The sequence below is a fragment of the Scophthalmus maximus genome, chromosome 9 (assembly GCF_022379125.1).
Source record: "Scophthalmus maximus strain ysfricsl-2021 chromosome 9, ASM2237912v1, whole genome shotgun sequence".
Lineage (NCBI taxonomy): Eukaryota > Metazoa > Chordata > Actinopteri > Pleuronectiformes > Scophthalmidae > Scophthalmus > Scophthalmus maximus.
In genome coordinates this window covers 11,364,047-11,384,895 of record NC_061523.1, presented here as the reverse complement: position 1 = coordinate 11,384,895, position 20,849 = coordinate 11,364,047, and the positions used below count along the sequence as shown (strand labels likewise).

The 20,849-nt window shown below is 42.8% G+C and overlaps 1 protein-coding gene across 1 annotated transcript; it reads right to left on the bottom strand.

Moving 5' to 3' along the window:
- Window positions 1-420: 420 nt before the first annotated feature.
- Window positions 421-19,430, bottom strand: nr3c1 (nuclear receptor subfamily 3, group C, member 1 (glucocorticoid receptor)). Its single transcript, XM_035649569.2, has 9 exons — window positions 19,204-19,430; window positions 17,385-18,550; window positions 6,606-6,766; window positions 6,292-6,408; window positions 5,891-6,172; window positions 5,054-5,198; window positions 3,263-3,393; window positions 2,445-2,602; window positions 421-2,158 (listed from the first exon to the last, which is right to left on the bottom strand). The coding sequence occupies exons 2-9, from the start codon at window positions 18,548-18,550 to the stop codon at window positions 2,006-2,008; spliced, it is 2,313 nt and encodes a 770-aa protein (XP_035505462.1). The 5' UTR covers window positions 19,204-19,430; the 3' UTR covers window positions 421-2,005.
- Between the last annotated feature and the right edge of the window lie 1,419 nt (window positions 19,431-20,849).

Genomic DNA, 20,849 nt, shown 5'->3' with positions numbered 1-20,849 from the left:
CGCTGACTCCCGAGTCAAACCATTTGTCGGTAGCAGGTATCTTAACGCCCCAGTGTGTAATTTTTGTACTTTTCTGGTGACATCTGGTGGTAAAGTTGCAAACCGCAACCAACTGAACCTCCGACAGGGGACATTTTATGGTCGCACACCGCTAATTCCACTTCCGAAGACGGCGTTTTCTGGACTGTTTTCTGCAACCGTATTTAATGCTGCATTCCATTACACCTCGGAACTCGGACCCCGGCAGTCGGGGTACAGATTTTTTCACAGTGGAACCAGAAAGCAGTACAACACGACGTAGCAAACATGGAGACCTATGTGTGAGGTTGGGTCCACCTAATGTAACTATATTTAAGTCATTCAAAGTTGACGAAAAAACATTGGTTCTTTGTTGCAGCTGATTATACATGTATGAACACAAAATTATGGATTCTTTTAAATATTACACACTGTAGCTTTAAGGTGTCGGGGAGAGATGTTTACAAACTGCACAGTGCCAAAAAAAAAACGGATTTTTTTTCCACCACCGCGCACACAGAACTGACAGCGAGCGGACGATGGATTAAAATGGCTTACTGGCCCTTTAAAAGCAGATGGTTAACAAGAGCGTAGACAAACCGTCAGAGAAGAATCATCTTTGCCACAAAACAAGGTCGTAAAAACAACTTAAAAAAATGAAGGACGGGTTTTTGAACAACCAGTCTGAACCAGGGCAGAATGAAAGTTTTCCTGATGAATTAAAAATGACATAACAAGCCCTCACATTTATGATTGGTAGACGCGAAAATCTCACATTCCATTATTGGTGTATTGGGGACAGTAGTGGGGCGCTAAAATAAACATGGTGGACTATCTCCTATTAGAAAATGTTCTGTATTCAGTAAAGACCGCCTATCTTCACAGTCTTTTAAAGCCTTTCGCAGGGAACTAAGTGCTGGAATCGCACTTAAACGTGGAGGAGTTAAATGTGTGGGCGCTTGCGTCAAAGGAGGCAGGTTTTGATTATTTTTTCTTAAGAATAAGGATCATTTCGACACGCGGGTGACTGACCCAGCTGCCACTTCTAAAGATTCAAACACAATCACTGGAATAGGAAGAAGAAGAAGAAGAAGAAGGGAGAAAAAAAAGAGGAAAACTTTAAAAGGTACAATCGACGTACGATGAAGGAAGACCATGATGGGGCGAGAGAGAAGCACCCGTTGGACAAGTAGGAAGAAAAATGGCTAAAGATGATATTCGAAGCAAAAAAGGCACATATTCTTTTTTCCCTTTTGTAAAAGACCTGTGTAAACCTGGAAGAGGTTGGTTCGTGGGAGAGATCATCCTATGAATTTTCGGTTAACAGTCCAACAGAATCGCAAAGCAGAATTATGCTTTTTTAAATGGATTGGGAAAAAAAAAAGCTATTTTCCCCATACGACGGACAAACATTTTGTTACGACCTCCTAGAAAAACTAAAACAGGAACATACGGTCTAGAAGCTTACTCAAGAGCGTATTATGGATTAAGCTTTGTTACCTTCCCAGGTAACAACGACCTGGAAAACTGTATAAACTGTTACACTTGGAAAATGTAGAAAATACTATCAGAACCTGTACATAGATATTTTGTTTCATCTATTTAAGATGTTGTTCTGCGTTTGAAGGTGTAGAAACCTGAGACAACGTGGATGTTAGCCTATTTTTCTCTGTGTGATTATCTTACAAATATTTCCTACTTGTTGTTATACACTACATCTTCGACTGCTCGACGAAACAGAACCTCTGTGCTCACAGTCTGGATTCTGCACAAACATTCCCAGCCTCGCTTGGTGCTCTCGTCCCCTCCAGAGCCGTGAGCCACCGCACAAAGTTGCATAAAATCCTTCGCTCCAAGCCTCAGATCCTCAGTCCTTTCATTGTCCCTCCACAGAGAGGGGGGTGGCAGGGTGTATGTGGGGAGGAGGGGGGGTACAGGTGGTGAGGTGGGATTTTTTTTAAGGCATTGTGTCTGTTACGGGGCAAAGTCATCTCTGGTGGAAGAGCAGAGGTTTGACGCTCCCGGCCTTGAATTTTGGTAGCTGGTTGCTGATAATCTCCGCCAGCATTTCCGGGAACTCCACGCTCAGGGATTTATTCACAAAGGTGTAGAAGCAGAAGTTCAGCAGCCCTCCAACCATCTGCAGACACACAGAGGACGACCAAGTTCACATCAAAGACTTGCACATGGTTTGGCAATTTCAAAAACTTATATATAAAAAGATGCAAAGCAAAAACATTGTGCATTAATAAAGGTTTTTTCAATCGTGCACAGGGCTGGATGGTTATGAGGCCATTTGTTGCAACTTAAAAACTATTTCTTTTAAACCACCTGAATGCTTTAAACACACTAATCAGATTAAACACAGACAGTGGTTTGCAGACTGCAGCTGATAACATGCAGCGCTGATGTCACACCATCCGTACCTCGTGCATGGAGTCCAGCAGCTTGGTGAGCTGATAGAAACGCTGCCAGTTCTGGCTGGAGTTCTCCTCGCGCTTCACAATGGCTTTCCCCAGCTCCTTGATGTAGGCCATCCGGATCTCATCAAACACCGCCTGGCTCTTCAGACCGTCTTTTGGCACTGCAGGTTCAACGTCGGGGACAGAGAGAAGGAATCTTTTGTACTGTGCCAGACAGCGAGGATTTTTTCATGCCAATACTTTGGCATTTAACACGTAACACTTCCAGCTTTAAAATTGCAAAGGTGGACTGTCATAATTTACATTTTAAATTATAGTAAATGTCCAGTAACTAATGCATATACTCCCAATCCCAATTGTAGTAGTATCACAAAACTGCCAAAACAGAAGAAGCACACCCTGAAGAAGAATGCACACTTCAGGGTGTGTTCAGCTACCTGCTCTTAAATGGTTGTAAATATATTTTGAATGATAGACTCTGCCCATGTAATGACTCCTGCATCACATTAGCTGGATCAGTTGTATACCTCTGTGGACAGTCTGTAAGTCTGGGTGTGTGTTTTTCCGTGTCTAACCAGGCAGACAATTAAGATAGAATTCCTATTTATGATAATTGCTCGTCAGATAATGCGTTGGGTGAGTGCATTGGTGTGATTCATCAACATTATACACCAGCGCCTGTGGCCAGTATTGGAAATGGTGTGATGGGTTTAATAATGATTGCATGGTTGCAGCACCACCTTGCACGCGTGTGATAGGGAAGGAAGGTGTGTGTGTGTGTGTGTGTGTGTGTGTGTGTGTGTGTGAGAGAAGAGACTGACCTGTGCTGAGCAGCAGCAGGACTTTCATGCACAAGTACTCGTCGTGGGAAACCTGCAGCCGCACAAACTCGCTGGAAATCTTCAGCATCATCTCACACTGGTCGGCCATGTAGGGCAGCTTCATCCGGTCCCTGGTGGAATCAGACAGGTCTGGTTAAAACAGCATGTGAGCGATTCTCCTTTCTGTCATGGCTGCTTTATGCTTCCTGTAACATCAGGGTGTCTACAGCTATAAACAATTTCAACCTATTAAGACCTTTTCATATCAACTGAAATCAAATTTAAGACAAAACTTGTAACGGAAACACACACCTAGGGTGAAAATACTCGTTCCAAATATACTTGTTATTCTTAAGCCACTTTTCATTAAACTGGCATTTCCCCATGTTCATAAACTACCCAGCAGACTGGCTAGAAAGGCATTAGTTTAACACAAACATAACAGGAAATAGACTAACGATATGCACTGCGTAATAGTAAAGACATTTGGAGGTGACTTTTGGTGGTGAAATTGAGAAATCAAGACCCAGGTAATAAAAAATTAAATCAATCTAATAAGTTTAAGTCTAATTTGTAAAATTGAATTCAAGACTCTTTTCTAAAGGCAGTCCTGAATTCAGCTGTAGATGGAATGTTCAACAATTCATGGATTCCATTTTAAATCATTCTTCTAGAAATTAAATTCTGTCTTTTTAGTTTGTTGATGCTGGTGGTTGGGAAAATGTTTCAATTCCCTTATTTGAGTCAAACTGAACACAAAATTCATCAAAGCGACGAATCAGCAACATTAATGCCGGATGTGTGGCAATTATTCATGAAACCACATTGGAATTAAACTTGAACAAACACGAGAGAAAGAAATGTTTGATTACAGCTGCCATAATCAAATGCAAATATAACAATCTGGCATCTAACAATCTGATTACAGCCCTAAGTATGGTGGATGTGCCGACTGCTAACTACACTCAGAGCGCCGTTTACAAGTGGAGTCATGTCGTCTATAAAAAGGATGATGGATGATGAATACTGATGACAGCTGGCACAGTTTGATTCTTGGGATACACAACACAGAGCAGAGAGCTGCTGGTGGACATGAATACACATGAATGCTTCGGCAAGTGCAAGTGAAGACTCCATTTATCAGGCCATGGTATTATATATGTTATATATGTTCATTTTAACAATACAGGCAACACTGGCATGGTCAAATTCCTGAGGCCCAAGTCTTAGAGTGTGGTCATATTTTGGGATTTAGACCAGTGTAGAGTGAAACCTGATCCCAGATTGGTTACCTTGCGAACATCGCTGCGAAATGGGGAAACACAAGAAGCACAGCATGTCAACAATACTCAGTAAATGTATTTTTTTCATAATTCAGATGCCAGCATCATCCACACAGTAGACAATGATGTTTTTTGTTTGTTTTACGTTAAAAAGAACTGTAGTGTAATCCCCATTCATTTCATTATATTAGAAATGTCTCATTCTTTTTTAATCATAGTAATGATAACTATAATAATATAAAACTGTTAGTTTTGAATAAAGTACATCCATCCATCAATAATTATTAATCTCAGTGTGTGTCTTTACTTTTCCACATTTCTCAGGACCATGATAATACCAATAACCATGAAAGTTTTTGTCATGACATTTTCATATTGTTTCATCTCAACATGCAACAATGATACATGATTTCAATTGGAGAATATACTGTAGGGCTTTTATTTTATTTTAAACACATTTTTTGTCGTATATATATGACAAAAAATGTGTAAATGAAACAACACATACTCATTGATGACGAGGTCCGGTGCGAAGCAGAGCATGTTGCCGTTGCATTGTTGGTAAGACCTCCAGCCCAGACCGAAGGACATGAGGAAGAGCCACGAGCACTGCAGCAGCGTCATCTGGTCATCCAGGTGCAGGTTCCTGAAACCTGAGGGGAAGAACGTGGGAATACTTCAACCGACAAACCACGAGAGTCAAAGTGTTGGACAAATGTAATTTTCAGCAGGTCAAACTTTTGGTATTGGAGACATTTTATAGAAACAGATTCTGGTTGACATAAATACAAAATGGCCCATTTTGAAAAAAATAATATTTGTCAAAATGTGCACCTTAATCTTCAATTCAGTGTCGACTGAAAAATTGAAGTTTGTGATCCAAGAAATGTATTGGGGACCACGTGTGAATATTAGTGTCCAGCTCAAGCAGCCTATATTTTAGTTTTTTCAACAAAATGGTTCACAACAACAATGATGATGATGAGGTCACTGCTCTGAACCAATGTTGTCGTGATCCATTTGTCAGTGCACAGGGCTGTCTCTGCTGTGGACCGATGGCTGAGCTCAGTGGGTCAGTTTAGACACTGGTTCCCTGTCAGAATGAACTGTGATGATTGGTGTGAACTAGATTTTGTGGTGTAACACAATGTCTGAAATACTAAACAATGAGAACAGTACATCTGATAAAGTTGACATGTGCCCACATGTCGTTACATGGAGAGAGAAGACGAATACGGCACATCTGTGTTCCATGTTATAACTACAATATTTTAAAACTAATTTAACTGTGTCACATCATTCACTTTACATAGTTACATATAGTTTGCATTCACTGTCTGCTAACCTGGCAGAGCTTTGGCCCACTTGACAGCGGAGATGACCTGTCGGCCGCCCAGCCTGTTCAGGGTGGTCATGAGGCGGGTGGAGGTATCGGGCAGGGTGCTGTCGTAGCCGGCGAAGATGGTGTCGGGCTCGATGGCCTTCAGCAGGGACAGCATCGTGGGGACGAGTTGAGGCATGCACTTGGGTACCAGGGAGCACGCTTCAACTGGTGGAGTCATTGTCACCCCGGGTGGGTTGCTCAGCTGGGTGCCCTTTAAGCGGTTCAACTTCTTGGTTTTGCGTGCTGGAGAAGAGATGACAACGGTGAACGCGCAGAGCCGGGTTACATGTCAGAAAGAGATAGTGAATCCTACCAATCAACAGTACACTATTTGGCGATAGCTGTGTGGTTAGTATATATACCTTCCAAGTTCATGCCTGCCATCAGACACTTGCGGAAGCGGCAGGCCGGGCAGTTCTTCCTCCTGATCTTGTCAATGATGCAGTCATTCCTCCCAGCACACAGGTAGTTGTGCTGGCCTGAAGCACAAAGAGGAGAAGGATTCATCTGTTATTTACCTTCAGCGTTTTAGAAAAGTTTCAGGGGAATAACACTAATTAGCTGTATATATAACCTATTAATATGTAATCATCATGCCGCCAACAAACCATAATGACTCCAGCCTTAAATGAACCTGTGTGACACGAAGACTGAATGATGTTGTGTGGCTTCATACCTTCCACCGCTCTCTTGAAGAAGACTTTGCAGCTGCCGCAGGTGAGGACGCCGTAGTGGCAGCCTGAAGCCTCGTCCGAACACACCAGGCAGATTTTGTGAGTGCCGCTCTTTGCCTGCACTGAGGATGTGGCGATTCCCCCTTCCTGTCTGGAGGTCAAACTGAAGGGCGGAGGGTGCAGACAGAGGTAGCGGGGAAATGTCAGGAATATTCTCTCTTTTACTGTAAAAACATACATTTTACAAAAAAAAAATGTAGCATTGTATCTTGACTTCTACTGTCTGCTAAAATTGTTGCTCTGTAATGTCTGCAATTCACATAGCTCCTCAGACAGAGTCCTTTCCACATCATTTATACTGCCTGCTCCTACTTGAGAAAGCATCCTCTCAGTTTTAAGAGTTTGCCTGTATGTTCACACTTAAAACTCTGCACTTAAACTTTAAATAAACAAACTACACAGATATCCTACACGTGCATATGTTCTCATTAGAGTCAATGTCTCTCTTGTGCTCGATATTCCTCAACTTTGCCTTCATTCACGAGGGAAGAAAAGTACGTCCCATTGTGCCCGTTTGGGCCTTTAACATCCTAAATTGTATGACGACCTGTGGTCCCATCCTAAATCCAGCGGCTGTCACAAAAAAACAGCACTTCCCCTTTTTATTCAACCACAAACGTTTCCAGACGCAGACAACTGTGGTTAGAGATGCACTTTTCAAAACAGCCACAAGAGGACATCAGGCTTTGCTGCAGCCAGTGGCCAGAGGTCCACACCCCCTCACTAACCCAGTGGCCACAGCAACAAAAACAACGCCCACACAGAGGAAATTGAGCCGGAGAAGAGCAGCAACTGCGTCTGTCCATGTGTCCACACGTCTGCCAAGACAATAAAAACAAACTATTTCATTTTATAAGAGCTGCTCTGAACCAAGTTTACTCTTAGTTATTATACAATATGGTATTAGCATTAAAAGCAGGACCGGCCCCAGGAGTAAGTGAGCACAGCACAATGGGAAAACCTGAGTGAAACATCAAAGCATCAAGTCAAGAAGCGTTCAGATTTAACCGAGAAGACACATCCACAGCAAACAGCAACACATTCAAATAAATATCACTGCCAAGATCACATTCTGCTGAGACATTTCACGAAACGTTTCCAAGAACAACTTGGTTTTGATTTACTTTTGGTAGATACAACCGAGATGTTTGTTGAAGCAAATCACAGGCCACATTGTGTGCACAATTTAATTAATATTTAATAGCTGCAGTGAAAATCAAATATTTGTTTTTTGAAATGGAAATCATTTTAATCACTAACTCACCAAAAGAAACAAATTCAGAAAACTGAATACACAGAAAGCAAATAACACTCTTTTGGGGTCAGTCATAAGAAAGGTCTGTGAGAAAAAAATTGTTGTTTTACAATGGAGAATAATTAAAAAAAAATTAAACTATTGTTTAGTCTAATTTGTCTTGGCCATTTGTTTAGGCCATTGTCTTGGCCTTTAATTGTTACGTGACAATATTCCAATAACGAGTCATCATGGTTCACAATTTCCACTAATTTTCTTTACATTAGTGTATATATATTATTCATATCGCTAGTGTTTCATTGTTGTCATTTGAAGCTTGTCTGAATGCCTGCTGTTGGATCACAGCCAACAGGCGTCCCATAAGTGAACCAGGAGCAGCCTGGGTGATGGTACATACAGTAAATATAATTAATAGAAAAGCTGTGGCCCTGCATTGATGAAACCGGTATGCCATCTGTCTCAAACGGATTTATGTGGGGTTTCCTTAACACACTGCCAATAAGAACACACCCACACACAGACACGCATACACAAAAGGAGGGTGTAGTGACCAGCAGGGTGGACGTAGGACGATAATGAGTGATGATGATGATGTCAGAGGGTGTGGGGGAGGGGAGCCAGTTTGTCTTTTACTGGTCCACTGGGATGTCAACAGGACAGCTTTATTCGAAAGCTTTAGGCTACTGGTTCAAATCAGATTACGGCAGCTGCTATTCATTGCAAACAACAAACATAAGCTTGAAGTGACGTTTTCCAGCAGTTTCTAAAAAAAACCTGAAATATGGAAATTAGCTGATGGTGTTCAACTAAACCATAAGACAAGCTCCACATCGTTTGTGAGGATCATCAGGCAAACACCAATCAGAGCTGCAAAGTGTTGTGGAGAGACTGAACTTCCTCTTTTTGAAACCATCTGCCGAAGTGTGCGCTCGCCATCAACAGGAAGTTCTCGCATTCCCTCAGAGTTCACTATCGGTCAGTGCTCAGCCACAGCACAAAAGGTGCAGACACCCCAAGATGGCCCTCGACTTCAACGAGAGCTGTGCTAAGAAAGTTAACCGATCGTGTCTGCTGGAGATCGAACAATCTGCCTGGGATAGAATGAGTCGAGCCATTTAACGCACTTACGATAATGCTGGTGGCCCAGTGCCCTACTTAACAATCCATAATCCCTTTTGGCCGTGAGTGTCACGAGCAGCTTGGCAGGCCCCCTTTCTTCATACTGCAGCCTCTCTGTCACTTCAGACAAACAGCTGCTAGAGGCTATATGATTGGAATTTCCAGCTATATATTTTTTGGGTGCGATTGATTATCTTCCGCTTGTGCATTGATTCCACATCCATACCAGACAAAATAAGAACAATCATCTGGATGTCCCTGGCTCACATGTAGGGACGGGAATGGATAAAATCTGCTTATCAGTACGATTCAAATTTCATTTGGGGGAAAAAATAAGACCTACACAAGTTTTCAGCGCCAACATAACGATTGTATCATCTCCGATTCTGAACACATTGTAGAAACAGAGTAAGATAAAGGAGCGCATGTGACTCATGTACAAGAAACTGCTGTTCATATTTATAGTGTTTCCCACAGAGTGAGGCCAAAATTATATTTAGTTTGACAAGAAATAAGAACTTCTAAATTTAGAATTGCCTAAATTGAAACTGAGTGGTTTTATCTACCTTGATCTACTGTAGCAGTAAAACCGACGTCTGGGAAACACCGATGTAGGTTTTCCTAGTCAAAAAGAAAATCTTTGGAGTCCGTCTTCGCGGAGCTAAAAATAAGAGTGTACCCTCAGTAACAGACGGGATGCTTGGTTGGGAAGCAGTGGCACTTGTGCATTGTGTCAATTACATGGCATTCCTGGAATTTGAGCCTATGTGGCACTGGCGTAGCAAGAAGTTCACATCATTTCTGGTGTTTCCCCGTTACATGAATTGAATTTCTTTTTTTTTACAGATATTGCACTGTTGTCATCCGTCTTTTTGATATCATGCCATGCATTGGACATTTTCAACCTCTTTACCATGTTGCAAGTTTCAAGCAGCGTTGACTCATAAGTTAAAATACTACTATCAGAAAAAAAAAGCAGAACATGCCGCATCGATACAAGGTATAAGATTATGAAGGTTCAGAAAATTTGGAACCAGCTCTCAGTTCCCATTCCCACTCACATGTGGAGAGGCCCAGGCCCCATATAAAACTGAAAATTATAGAGTAACGCTCTCCACAAAAATCTGTCTGGCTGCCTGCATGCTTAAAATCTGACTTTTTTGTTACTGCAATGATTATCACTGCCACTGATATGGGAATGTCTCCTCATCTTTATCAAAACTTTGAGCCTGGAGAGGAGAAGTAGAAGGAAGTTCTTCTTCCCTGAGGTAAGAGAAACTAAAATAGAAAAGGGGAACTGGCCGGCACGCTCTGAATCGTGCTTGCAAGCGGAACAACAACACAGCTTCTATACGGGAGAGGAGAGGCCGGGTCTGTTTGACCAAAGACTGGGCTGGACTTCTCTTAAATATCCACCTCCTGGGCCGTCCAATGAAAACAGACAGTATGTATATATAACATCCAACATACAACTTCACTTCACATACGTCATGCTGTCACAGCAAATTAATACAATACAATGGGCAATGACTTAAAGGAAAAACCAACATAAAATTTCTTTTAGGTTTTTAGCCGCATAAGTATTTTGCCGTTGTACACAGATGGAAATTGGACAGTTTGATCATGATCCCACTGCTACAAGATTGTGTGGAGTTAAATTAAGTGGGCATTTTTATTTACTCGTTCACAACCCGACCATTATCAGTCTTGTAGAGCGAGGAGTAGTATTTTCACTCTGACAGCCAGGGTCCCATAAATTACCAAGACTGTGGAAGGCCCCATGGTCTAATTTGTCTTGCTGTATGTTGTTCTGAATATTAGTTTGCACTTCTCATAAAGATCTACAATAAGGGTTTTGCGCAGTTGTGTGATTATACAAATGTGCAACCCCGCGTTCGCTCTTGATCTCCCTCTCAAACACATTGACCCGTCTGACATTGTCGGACTGACCATCGGCGGCACCAGCAGAGGTCCCGCCGCAGTTGTGAGCCGTCAAAAAAAAATTAAAAACTTTTACAGGTACAACACCTGCCCTCTCTGTGTACCTGTCACTTGGGTGCATATGAGAGCCCATCTAATTCTGATGGAAACACTGCAACTGTGAGGTTGGCTCAATAAGGGCTCAAAGCCTGTTATTCTCTGTTTGACAGAGGGTTCAGCTGTAACAGCAGGAGACCTGCTAGTGCTATGGCCACGACTAGGGCCACCCAGCCCCGCCACAGGCAACAGTCGGGAAAACACTCAACTCTATGCATGACCAACATTCTTCTGAATGATATTCCCTCATTACGTGTTTGGATTACAGTGGAGTGCACCGTCTAACCCTATTGCCCGACAGCAGCTCCAAACATGGATAAATGGATTACATGTTTTCATGCAATTTTTTCCTACCATTTCAGGCAAAAACTAAACACAGTGGTTAAGAATAGAAAAAAGAATGCTGTAATGAACCGTGGACTATGTTTAAGGTATGGTTCAGGGTTAAGCAACTTAAACCCTTTTGAGGCGGAGGTCAGAAAGGATCACTGTTACCTGGAAGAAGAAAAAACTAGGTGAACATGAGCCCAGTCTTCAGTATGGGAGTCATTCATAGAATATGCTCTTTCACCACCCTTACAATCCACCACACTGACTAAAGGACACAGAACCTTGGTAACCGAGGTACAGAATTGACCGAAAATGGATGTAATTCCAAAGGAGCTGGTCAAACACGTCAATTCAAAATCTCCCATAGTTGTTTAGAAAGGTTTAGATCTGGTGAGGCCATATGGTAATATTATTTACACACTCATTTAACCTTTCATTGATTCTTTGTGCCCTGTGTGGAGGCATCTACATTACATTTGTTACTATTCTTGGCACATTTATTCAGATTTTTCCTTGTAATTGTCACCTACCCGTCCTTTGGAGCTTGTGTTTTTATGAACATTGTTTTGGTTAATAAGCGAGACATGTGATTCCTGCCTTGGTGTCACTGTCTGCAAGGAGCTATTGTCTCCTCATCCATGCTGTATTGACAAACCTGTTTCAATAACTCCAAGCAGCAACTACAGCTTGGCTTTAGGAAGAAACCAAACCCATGGCTAAGCACAAAAAAACAACAACACAAAACCCAAAGGATTTGAGTTTCCATATTAGTTTCCATAATAGGAGCTGTCAGTGACTGTGTGTAGGTGGTTTCTTGGCCTGTAAAATGAATTGAAGGCTTGCTACTGCTCCTGTGTGCATAACTGCTGGATACAGCAGGATGAGGGAGGAACCCACTCCCAAAGTTTTATTGTGCTGACTCAGTAACTGCACACAGAAGTAAGAATAAAGGCACAAATAAAACAAGGACTGATCTATATGCACTTGACCTCAATATGGGGAGTTTTTGTGAGTCTATTCCGTGCCAAAACTAAAAACAAAATACATACAAAAAAAACAAGAACGTGGTTTCAGGGGAATGCGGTAATAATGCGAAAACGATTGGAATGGCTGGCATTTGATCTGGTGCGTTCACTCGACGCCAGCTGTGGGGAGGCGGGAGGGAAAGTAGGTCAGAGGAGAGTGAGAGCTTCATGGCAGAGCTGTATGGTCCGCCTGCCACTGTGCTGCTCATGAAACAACCACATGTATACACACGCACACACCTACACACTCCTGCATAATACACAGGGCCCAAAGACCTGCATGTCACATACACACAAGCAAGATCATAAAAGTTTATTTACAGCTGCTGAAAACTTCTGCTGACAGTCAAGGTCTCTGCCCTTGGCTGCAGGAAGCAAAGGCAGGGGACGAGAGAGAGCGAGGTGTGAGGGGTGTGACAGAGCAAGACTGTACTGAATAGCAACTTTGACCAAACATTACTCAGAGCCAAGACTGAGAGCTGAGACTAATATATATATAAATATATATATAGTTTAACAAACTACTCATCGAACCATCTCTACTATAAAGCATGGTGAAAAAAGCCTGTCCAATGAAAAATAATAATAACTAACCCTAACCCTCTTAACCCTTTTAACATGTCTATTATTTTAAAATGATACGAAAGCAGTCAACACCATGGCTGAGTATCTCCACCATGGAACTGCGGCACACTGATGACAGTGAGGAGATTGTAAAAGCATTAGCTGCAACAGAAGGGAGAGAAAAACGCTTTTCCACAGCACAGGGTTGGTCGAGAGCTTTTTACCTCCACCACTCAAGGCTGTTGGTTGTTTTGTTTGTTGGCAGGATTATGCAAAGACTTAACTACTAAACCGTTTTCCACCAACATGGTTGTGGAATGTGGCTTTGAACTGGGAAGACCTGGGAAGAACCCATTAGGTTTTGGTGAGGATGTCTATTAAGGGGCAGATCCACAATTTTTCCCAACTTTGTTTAACTATGTTTTATGACTAATAAAGACCACTTTTATATTTCTACATTAACAACTAGACAATCGTGTGTAGGATTGTTAACCTTTGGCAGAAGTATGCTGAGTGCCATGCTAGTTTTCAAGTGGATTCTCTCCTATGTTTCATTCAGCAATGCGTCAGAGCCAGTTCCCAAAGTTGACTCTATTCTCATGTGTGAAATTGTCTGGAGTTTAACCATCAAATGTGCTCTTCAACTTGCACAGGCACCATTTGATTTGGCCCCATACAGTACCTACTTACCTATATAAGAAGGTAATGCGATTGGTTAATAGAAAAATTGAGATGAAGTTATGAACTTCAATGAATTAAAATCAGTGAAAACCTGAATAAAACACCTTTTATTTGTGTGAAAAAGCCTGAGCTGTCTGTTACTCACAAACATAATCCATATAGATAAAATGACACATGAGGCCCGAGAAAGAGAATTGGGAACAGGCAGAGCTTTCCATACCCACCAGCTGTGTTATGTATGATAATATTAGCAACAACTGATGGCAAAACACATGAAGAATTGAATTGATTGAATAGACATGCTCATTAGATGGGCTGCTCTGGAAAACACACATGGAAGCAACCTGGAGATTGCCCAGTAGGCATTAAAAATTCCACAAAAAATGCTGTATTTTACATACACAAATATATTAATTGTCTTAATTTACATTGTGTTATCTTTGAGAGAAACTGAAAACACACTTAAACAGGCAACGCTGTCAATATAACTGGGCTCTGTCAAATGTGGAAGATGTTGATGTGACCAAAACTTATCCCAGATGCCCAAAATTGTTTTGTAATTGGCCATTATGACCTACATTTTTCAGAAAGGGGCATGCCCCCAAAATGCCCTGGTTAGCTACTCCATATTCAAGTGCAAAGCCCTGGCAAAGACTAAAGTCAGCAGGAGGATTTATGGCTAATCCAATACATCTGACTCACAGACTACTCACTGTGGGCCGGGCCAATCATAGGCAGAGGAGGAAATGCCACGGTAAAAACAAAGGTTACATAATGCAGGGCAACCGAATGAGCCGCCATGTTATCTACCAGAAGAATTATGTATGCATCATTTTTTTTCATTCACTGCAACTCGATGTTAATTGGTTCATGCCACATCATTTTCATAATGAGGGTGTGCATTTCCCAAAATAGGAATGTTTCACTAGGTGAAGCCTCTTCCATTGTGTAACCAGTGTGTCAGACAATGAAACTGAGTCAGATCATAAAACTGTGATGCAGTAAATGAACAGCCTATATTTGGAAAATCAAAGCACTGCGCAACAACTGGTTATGTTATGATAAAATGCAAATGAGCAAACTTAAAGGCTGAGGCAGGTCAGGAACTCGGTGGTGTGAGAGTTCCTCAGCCACAGCAGGAAGAAGAAGAGGCAGCGCTGCCTGTGTGGCTGGAGGACCTGATGCCAAGAGCCTTGGCCACCACAAGTCAGTGTTCATCTGATTTCAAACGACTAAATGTCACACAAAGACGAATGGCCACCGTACAGACATGCTAAGCTTAAACACCAATAAGCCTTATCCATACAGTCACACGACCACACAAAATGATCTGAGGTAACACCATATGCATGGACATAATCCTATGCTTAAAGGCACGCATGTGTGTGTGTGTGTGTGTGTGTGTGTACATTTCACGTGTGACTAAAGCCACACGTGAAATAAAAATCAGGTGCATCGCGTGCCTCTCCCTAACTGTTCATGGTCACCAGGCATTAAGATGACTGTCAGACATTTGTGAAGCTCATCATCATCATTTGGACAAACAATACAAACACAACTTCCCCTGGGCCCTCATTACATGACACACTCCTGCATGCCAATCTTTGAGCTTATCACTCCCCGTCCAATACTGTTAACGAGATGGGCATGATTCTGTCAGACATCTTAGAGTTGGCCAAGACTTTCTATCGAGCTGCTCCACAACTGGGCCCCAAAGCCATGTTTATAGCTGGACCCATAAAGACCACAGGGCAGCTAAGTCGTAACACTACAAAAGACACTTTGTGGGGCTGGGTGGAGGCCAAACTTTGACTGGACTCTAGATTAATCTGAACGGGAGCGCACTGGAAAGCAATCACAGCATAAAATTAAGAATCAGCAAAATCACATGAGTAAGTCAGTGGGACAAGCAGCCCTTTTCACTCTTCTCTACGCTAGAAGACTTTCCTTCTGACAGTACAGGCCAGATCATTCTTTAAAGGCGACAATTCATTCATCCCTCTTTTGAAAATGGGCAGTCTCCCCAGCTCCTTGGGGACTATTCTGCTTCAAATAAAGAAAGTGCACATCTCAGGTTTATTTTTGGCAGAAGACAGCAGGAGGAATTGAAGCGATCTGCCCAAAATTACCTCTTTAACCCCCCCCCCGACTGGATTCTTCTGTGAGACGAGGCCAACAGGCTACGAAACCAAACAGTAAAAGAGATACAATGATCAAAGTAATAAATAAGCAATCTGGGTTACTAGGAAAACTGTCGATGACACATTGTAGTTGGGACATCTGATAAACACACAAAGGCTCAGACTTGTCCAATCAGAGAGAAAAAGAGATTAAATGTGTGTCATGGATAAACATGGAATTCCCCTGTTTTTATATTATTATTTTTTACGGCATTTCTTTGCTGCAGCCACGGCCTGTGCAACACACGAGCCAGTCTCACCAAGCAGTCGATAGTGTATTAACTATCTGACATAAGAGTTAACAGAGGCATTATTATTTCAGGATGATCCCTTGATTTTAAATCAAGCGGATAACCTGCACCACAAACCAAACCTGCTAAGAGCAAGTTTTGCTCAGGCTACTCCAAAACATCGACCACCTAATTCATCAACTGTGAGGGAGCAAGGGATTCGTACGGAAGATATTGACAAAAACATCAGGTCAACGAACATAGTGACGTATCAAAAAAACATGCAAGGATTTTTCTTTCCATTATATGAGAAATATTGTATAGGTCAAAGTGTTTTTGCTAAAAGGCAACACATAAATGATTGCAGACATTTCGTCTCGCTTTCCATAACCACTGTAGGTTACCTAACATGTTAAGCCCTAAATATAATTCAACATAAATTGATAGAATACAACTTTTGGCTTTTGATGAATAACTATTTTTATTTTTTTCTATAGATTTTTGCTCAGATCTAATAATTATATCTCTGTTTTAATGTGTTGTCTCTTTGCTTTTTTTCCACTGCACTGTTTGGATTTACCCACAGATCAATATTTTCCAACATGTGCTAAATATCCTGCACTTTATCTGTCAATGCCTTGGGGGCTGCCTGTTTGGCACAAACTCTTACCCTGTCACTCCTTTATGCGTATGCATGAACACCACTTACACCACCAACTTTGTGAATCACATATGTTTGATTTGTGAAACCTGACAACAGAGGCTGCCCTAGGTAAACTATAAATAGCAGAAGTAAGTGCAACAACTCCGATGTTTTTTTAAGACCATGTTCTGAACCTTTGTTGAGCGGACTCATGTTACATGAACTTTCAGAGTACCAATTATAACAATGAAACCATTTCCTAACACACAGGATTTTAGCAGGTGGACCAAAAAGTGGGTTAAACAAATACCCAGCAGACCCAACCCTTTGATTCATGACATCCACCCTGTTAGCGAGTATCAGCCAGTACAAAGCTTCTTCAGGTTGACATTTCTCAGGTGAACTACATTTATTCAATTTAGCACAAAGATTTGGGGAATTTGCATTAAGGTCCTGCTCTGGCTTATTTCAAATCATCTGGCGGTTACAGCTTTGTTGCAAAGAATATGACTAACACCTCTGGTCAAACACCAGCCAAGATCATTAATGCCTGGTGATACAAGGGAGGTTTAAATAAAACATTACTGATGAAGTTATTGAGGCTAAAATGAAATAGCAGGTCAGACTTCACAGCAGAGTACTTCCTTTATTTCTTACCTTGCAAAGCTGGTGGGGTAGGAGGGAGCGCTTGAGAAAGACTCACTGGCCCTCTGCATTACCGAGGAGTCCGCAACACCTTGGACTCTGTTCCAGGCTCCACTGATGGTCGTCACTGGGAGACACAGTTTGGACACTTGCTTCTGATCCTTATGCTGCTGAGCTTCACCGCTGCTGAGGTTGACTCCAAAGTGGTAGCTCGGTCCTCCTGAAGTGCTGACCCCACAGATGGAAATAGGGGTAGCGCTGGACATGCCTGTGGAGGACGTGCCACTCATCTGGCAGTAACTCTGGCCGACAGACGTCTTCTCCTGTTTGATCACACCTGGGGTGCAGAGCTGAATGAAGCCAGAATCTTTTTCTTGCTTCACCAATGCAGACAAAGTGGTAGTAGAGGTTTGGGGGGCAACTGTGGATATGCTAGAGCTGGACTGATCTGGACTTGCCGTAATGCTGCCATTGAGAGGGACAGAGGTGGCACCACTGCCATTACTGCTCTCAACCCCGGCAGGCTTTGTGTCCCTCTCCGAGCCAACATCACCAAGCATTGAATCTTCTGCTAGAGTGGACAGGAAAGCATCATCCCCTACATAAAAATCTGAGGGGGACCCAGTGAGCTCAAAGTCTTGGAGCAGGTCCAGAGTGTTGTCACTGAACAACTTTTGGTGCACGTCCACATCTTTCCCAATATGATCAAATGCATGATCGAAGTCAATGGGATCCTGGTCTCCTTTATCCATGGAGAAATCCTCTGTTTTCATGTGGAAGAAATTGGGATCTGATCCCCCAATAAGTGAATCCATAGAGGACTGGGTAATGGCAGCTAAACTGGCCTCCAATTGGGGCAAGTTTTCCCCCAAGGTTTGACGCCCAAACGTAGTGGACGTCTGGAGGAACTGTTGCTGCTGGGGCCTCTGGTCTTTGCTCAGGCCCCTGGGCTGTGGGTCTTCCAACAAGCGGCCTAGGGTGGAGGTGACAGAGACGGGGGTGAGCTCCTCTGGAAGGGGGCTGTTGCTGAGGCCGTTAGGTACCTGTCCAGGCTGCATCAAGGGGCTGTGAGAAGCCACTTTCAACAGACCTCCCTCCTCAGGGCTTTCAGTGTAGACTAGTTTGCTTAGATGGTCATCTCTTCCATACTTGATCTTCTTCACGCCACATTTGTCCATCTTCACATTTTGGTGGGGAAACAGACAGAAAGCAGCAACACATGAGCTTGCATGGCAACCATGTTTAAACTCACAAAAGAGGGATTGGCAGACGTGCTGAAAAACGAGGCTCCCTACAATGCAATGAAACTTAAAACGCGGCTCAGGTTGTGCACATGCACAGCGCAGGTATCTAAATTTAAGTCACTGTTAAAGTTTTAAAGTTGTAAAGCACGCCCCCCCCCCCTCCCTCCTGCGCGCCCATGGTAGCTAACGCAGCTTCGGGAAGCTAACTGCGGTAGCTATTCCCAATACTATAATAATTGCACGAGCGCATGACGGCCTCGTCCACCGTGTACAGTGTGACTGACACAGACACACACGGCACGGGCTGGACCACACACCGTGCACAGAGAGCCGCGGTGTTAACACAAGTCTAACATTTACATGCTGACGTTGTTTGTTGCTAACTGCTGACATGCTAGTTAGCAACGTGGCTAACAGGCACAGTGGCTATGTGCATACATTCCCATTTCCATCGGGTGTCGTTGACAGTAATGTTAGCCTTCTGGCTAAAATAGCCATTATAACTGCACATCCAACGTGGCGTGTGTAACAGTGCTTTCTGTCCAACGTGTGTATCAAGTGAAATGTGTATGAAAGCTCATATTTACCCTCGGAATGGCTGGTTGTTGACGTGTGTCCGCAGGTCGCTTGTCAACATTGTTTTGGTTGAAAGTGGCAGTCCACAGTGCGACACACCGACTCAATGTTTGTTAACGTGTCTCCTCGCCGCGTCGTGTCCGACCTGCATGACGGGACAACACGACAAAAATCACGCAACGCCGAGTGTGTTTACGAGTTCCCGGTCCTCCCCCCCCAACACCCCCCCCCCCCCCCCCGAGTCTGCCTGTAAATTGTCATGCAAACCGCGTTAAACTGGTTGAGCTACGCTGGCTCGCTGCTAGCCATTAGGAAAGTAGGCGCTAACCTCCAGGAACAACATTGCCTACAAAATGGAGAACAGAGCGAGTCAGCAGCAGCGACGATCTGTTTGCGACACGCAGCGCCACCTGCCGGTCACGGCCGCGCAACTGCAACTGCTTGTGTGCTGGAGGGCTAAAGTTTAGGGATTCAAAGGACGGGGAAAAAGAGAGCATTCGATAAACTACACGACATCCTTTAATGACATTCAGCTCAGGCCAAGTGTGTATTAGCAGTGGACAAATGGTGCTCATCAAAACCTCAGAAATTGGCGCCTCTTACGTCATTGTTCATACAGCTGCTCAGCAAGGAGGCTTCAATGTCTGCAGCTGTTAATGAGGCATCTTACAGACAGAAAAGGCAGACAGACAGACACACAGACAGGCAGGCAGGCAGGCAGACAGAGACACAGACAGGTGGACTGACAGACAGACACACAGACAGGTGGACTGACAGACAGACACACAGACAGGCAGGCAGGCAGGCAGACAGAGACACAGACAGGTGGACTGACAGACAGACACACAGACAGGTGGACTGACAGACTGACAGATAGGCAGGCAGGCAGGCAGGCAGACAGAGAGAAGAGGGAGAGGGAGAGAAATGATCAATGGACAGACTCCAGGGACAATGATCTTTACCCTGCACAGTGGAAGAGAGATGTTTTTATTTGGACTTGGTATCCAAAAAATACCAAATAAGAAGCCCATTCTTAAAATAACAGGGTCATTATGCACTGCAGGGCATCCTACCATAACACACCATAGTAAAACTATAGCGAGGTCTGGATAAAGAAAGGTGACTTATTTTGGAGAACAATTTTTCAGATCTATCCCAGTTCATATAGCTCAAATGGATGGAAGTACTTTTTAGTTCACCCTGCATTTTCAAATTTGTCTACCTATTGTGTTGCCCTCTGGGACCTAGAGAGGACACTTAATGTTAATTAGGCTATTAAAATGACCTGTAATTAATGAGTGATAAAAAAAAATCTTACAGTATAAATGTTCATAGTCATTGTACTAAAGCAAATAACATTGTGATTAACTAAATGAGAGATATACTTTTTTAAACTAATGAAAATATGTCACACTATTTGTTAATGTATTAATTAGTTAAAAAACTACAATATATTTTGTTTCTTGAGACATGCAAGTTCATAATTCTGCCTGTTTTATCAGGAAGTGCAGGCATGCGTGAAGCAGGTTTAGCAAAACAGGCTGTTACAATGAGCTGGAAAGATGAAACTTGGACCAATAGCTGGAAATGATCATGTGCTTCCCAATAAACAAGAGCCACCATGAGTCTGATTCACTTGAAATGTGACACATAAATC

Bases quoted from the DNA above. Each gene is read 5' to 3' on its own strand.
- nr3c1 (XM_035649569.2), bottom strand. From the start codon at position 18,550: ATGGACAAATGTGGCGTGAAGAAGATCAAGTATGGAAGAGATGACCAT. The intron at 6,767-17,384 runs GTAAGAAATAAA...TCCGCCCTTCAG, and splicing joins TACCCCACCAGCTTTGCAAG to TTTGACCTCCAGACAGGAAG. The intron at 6,409-6,605 runs GTATGAAGCCAC...TTTGTGCTTCAG, and splicing joins CTTCAAGAGAGCGGTGGAAG to GCCAGCACAACTACCTGTGT.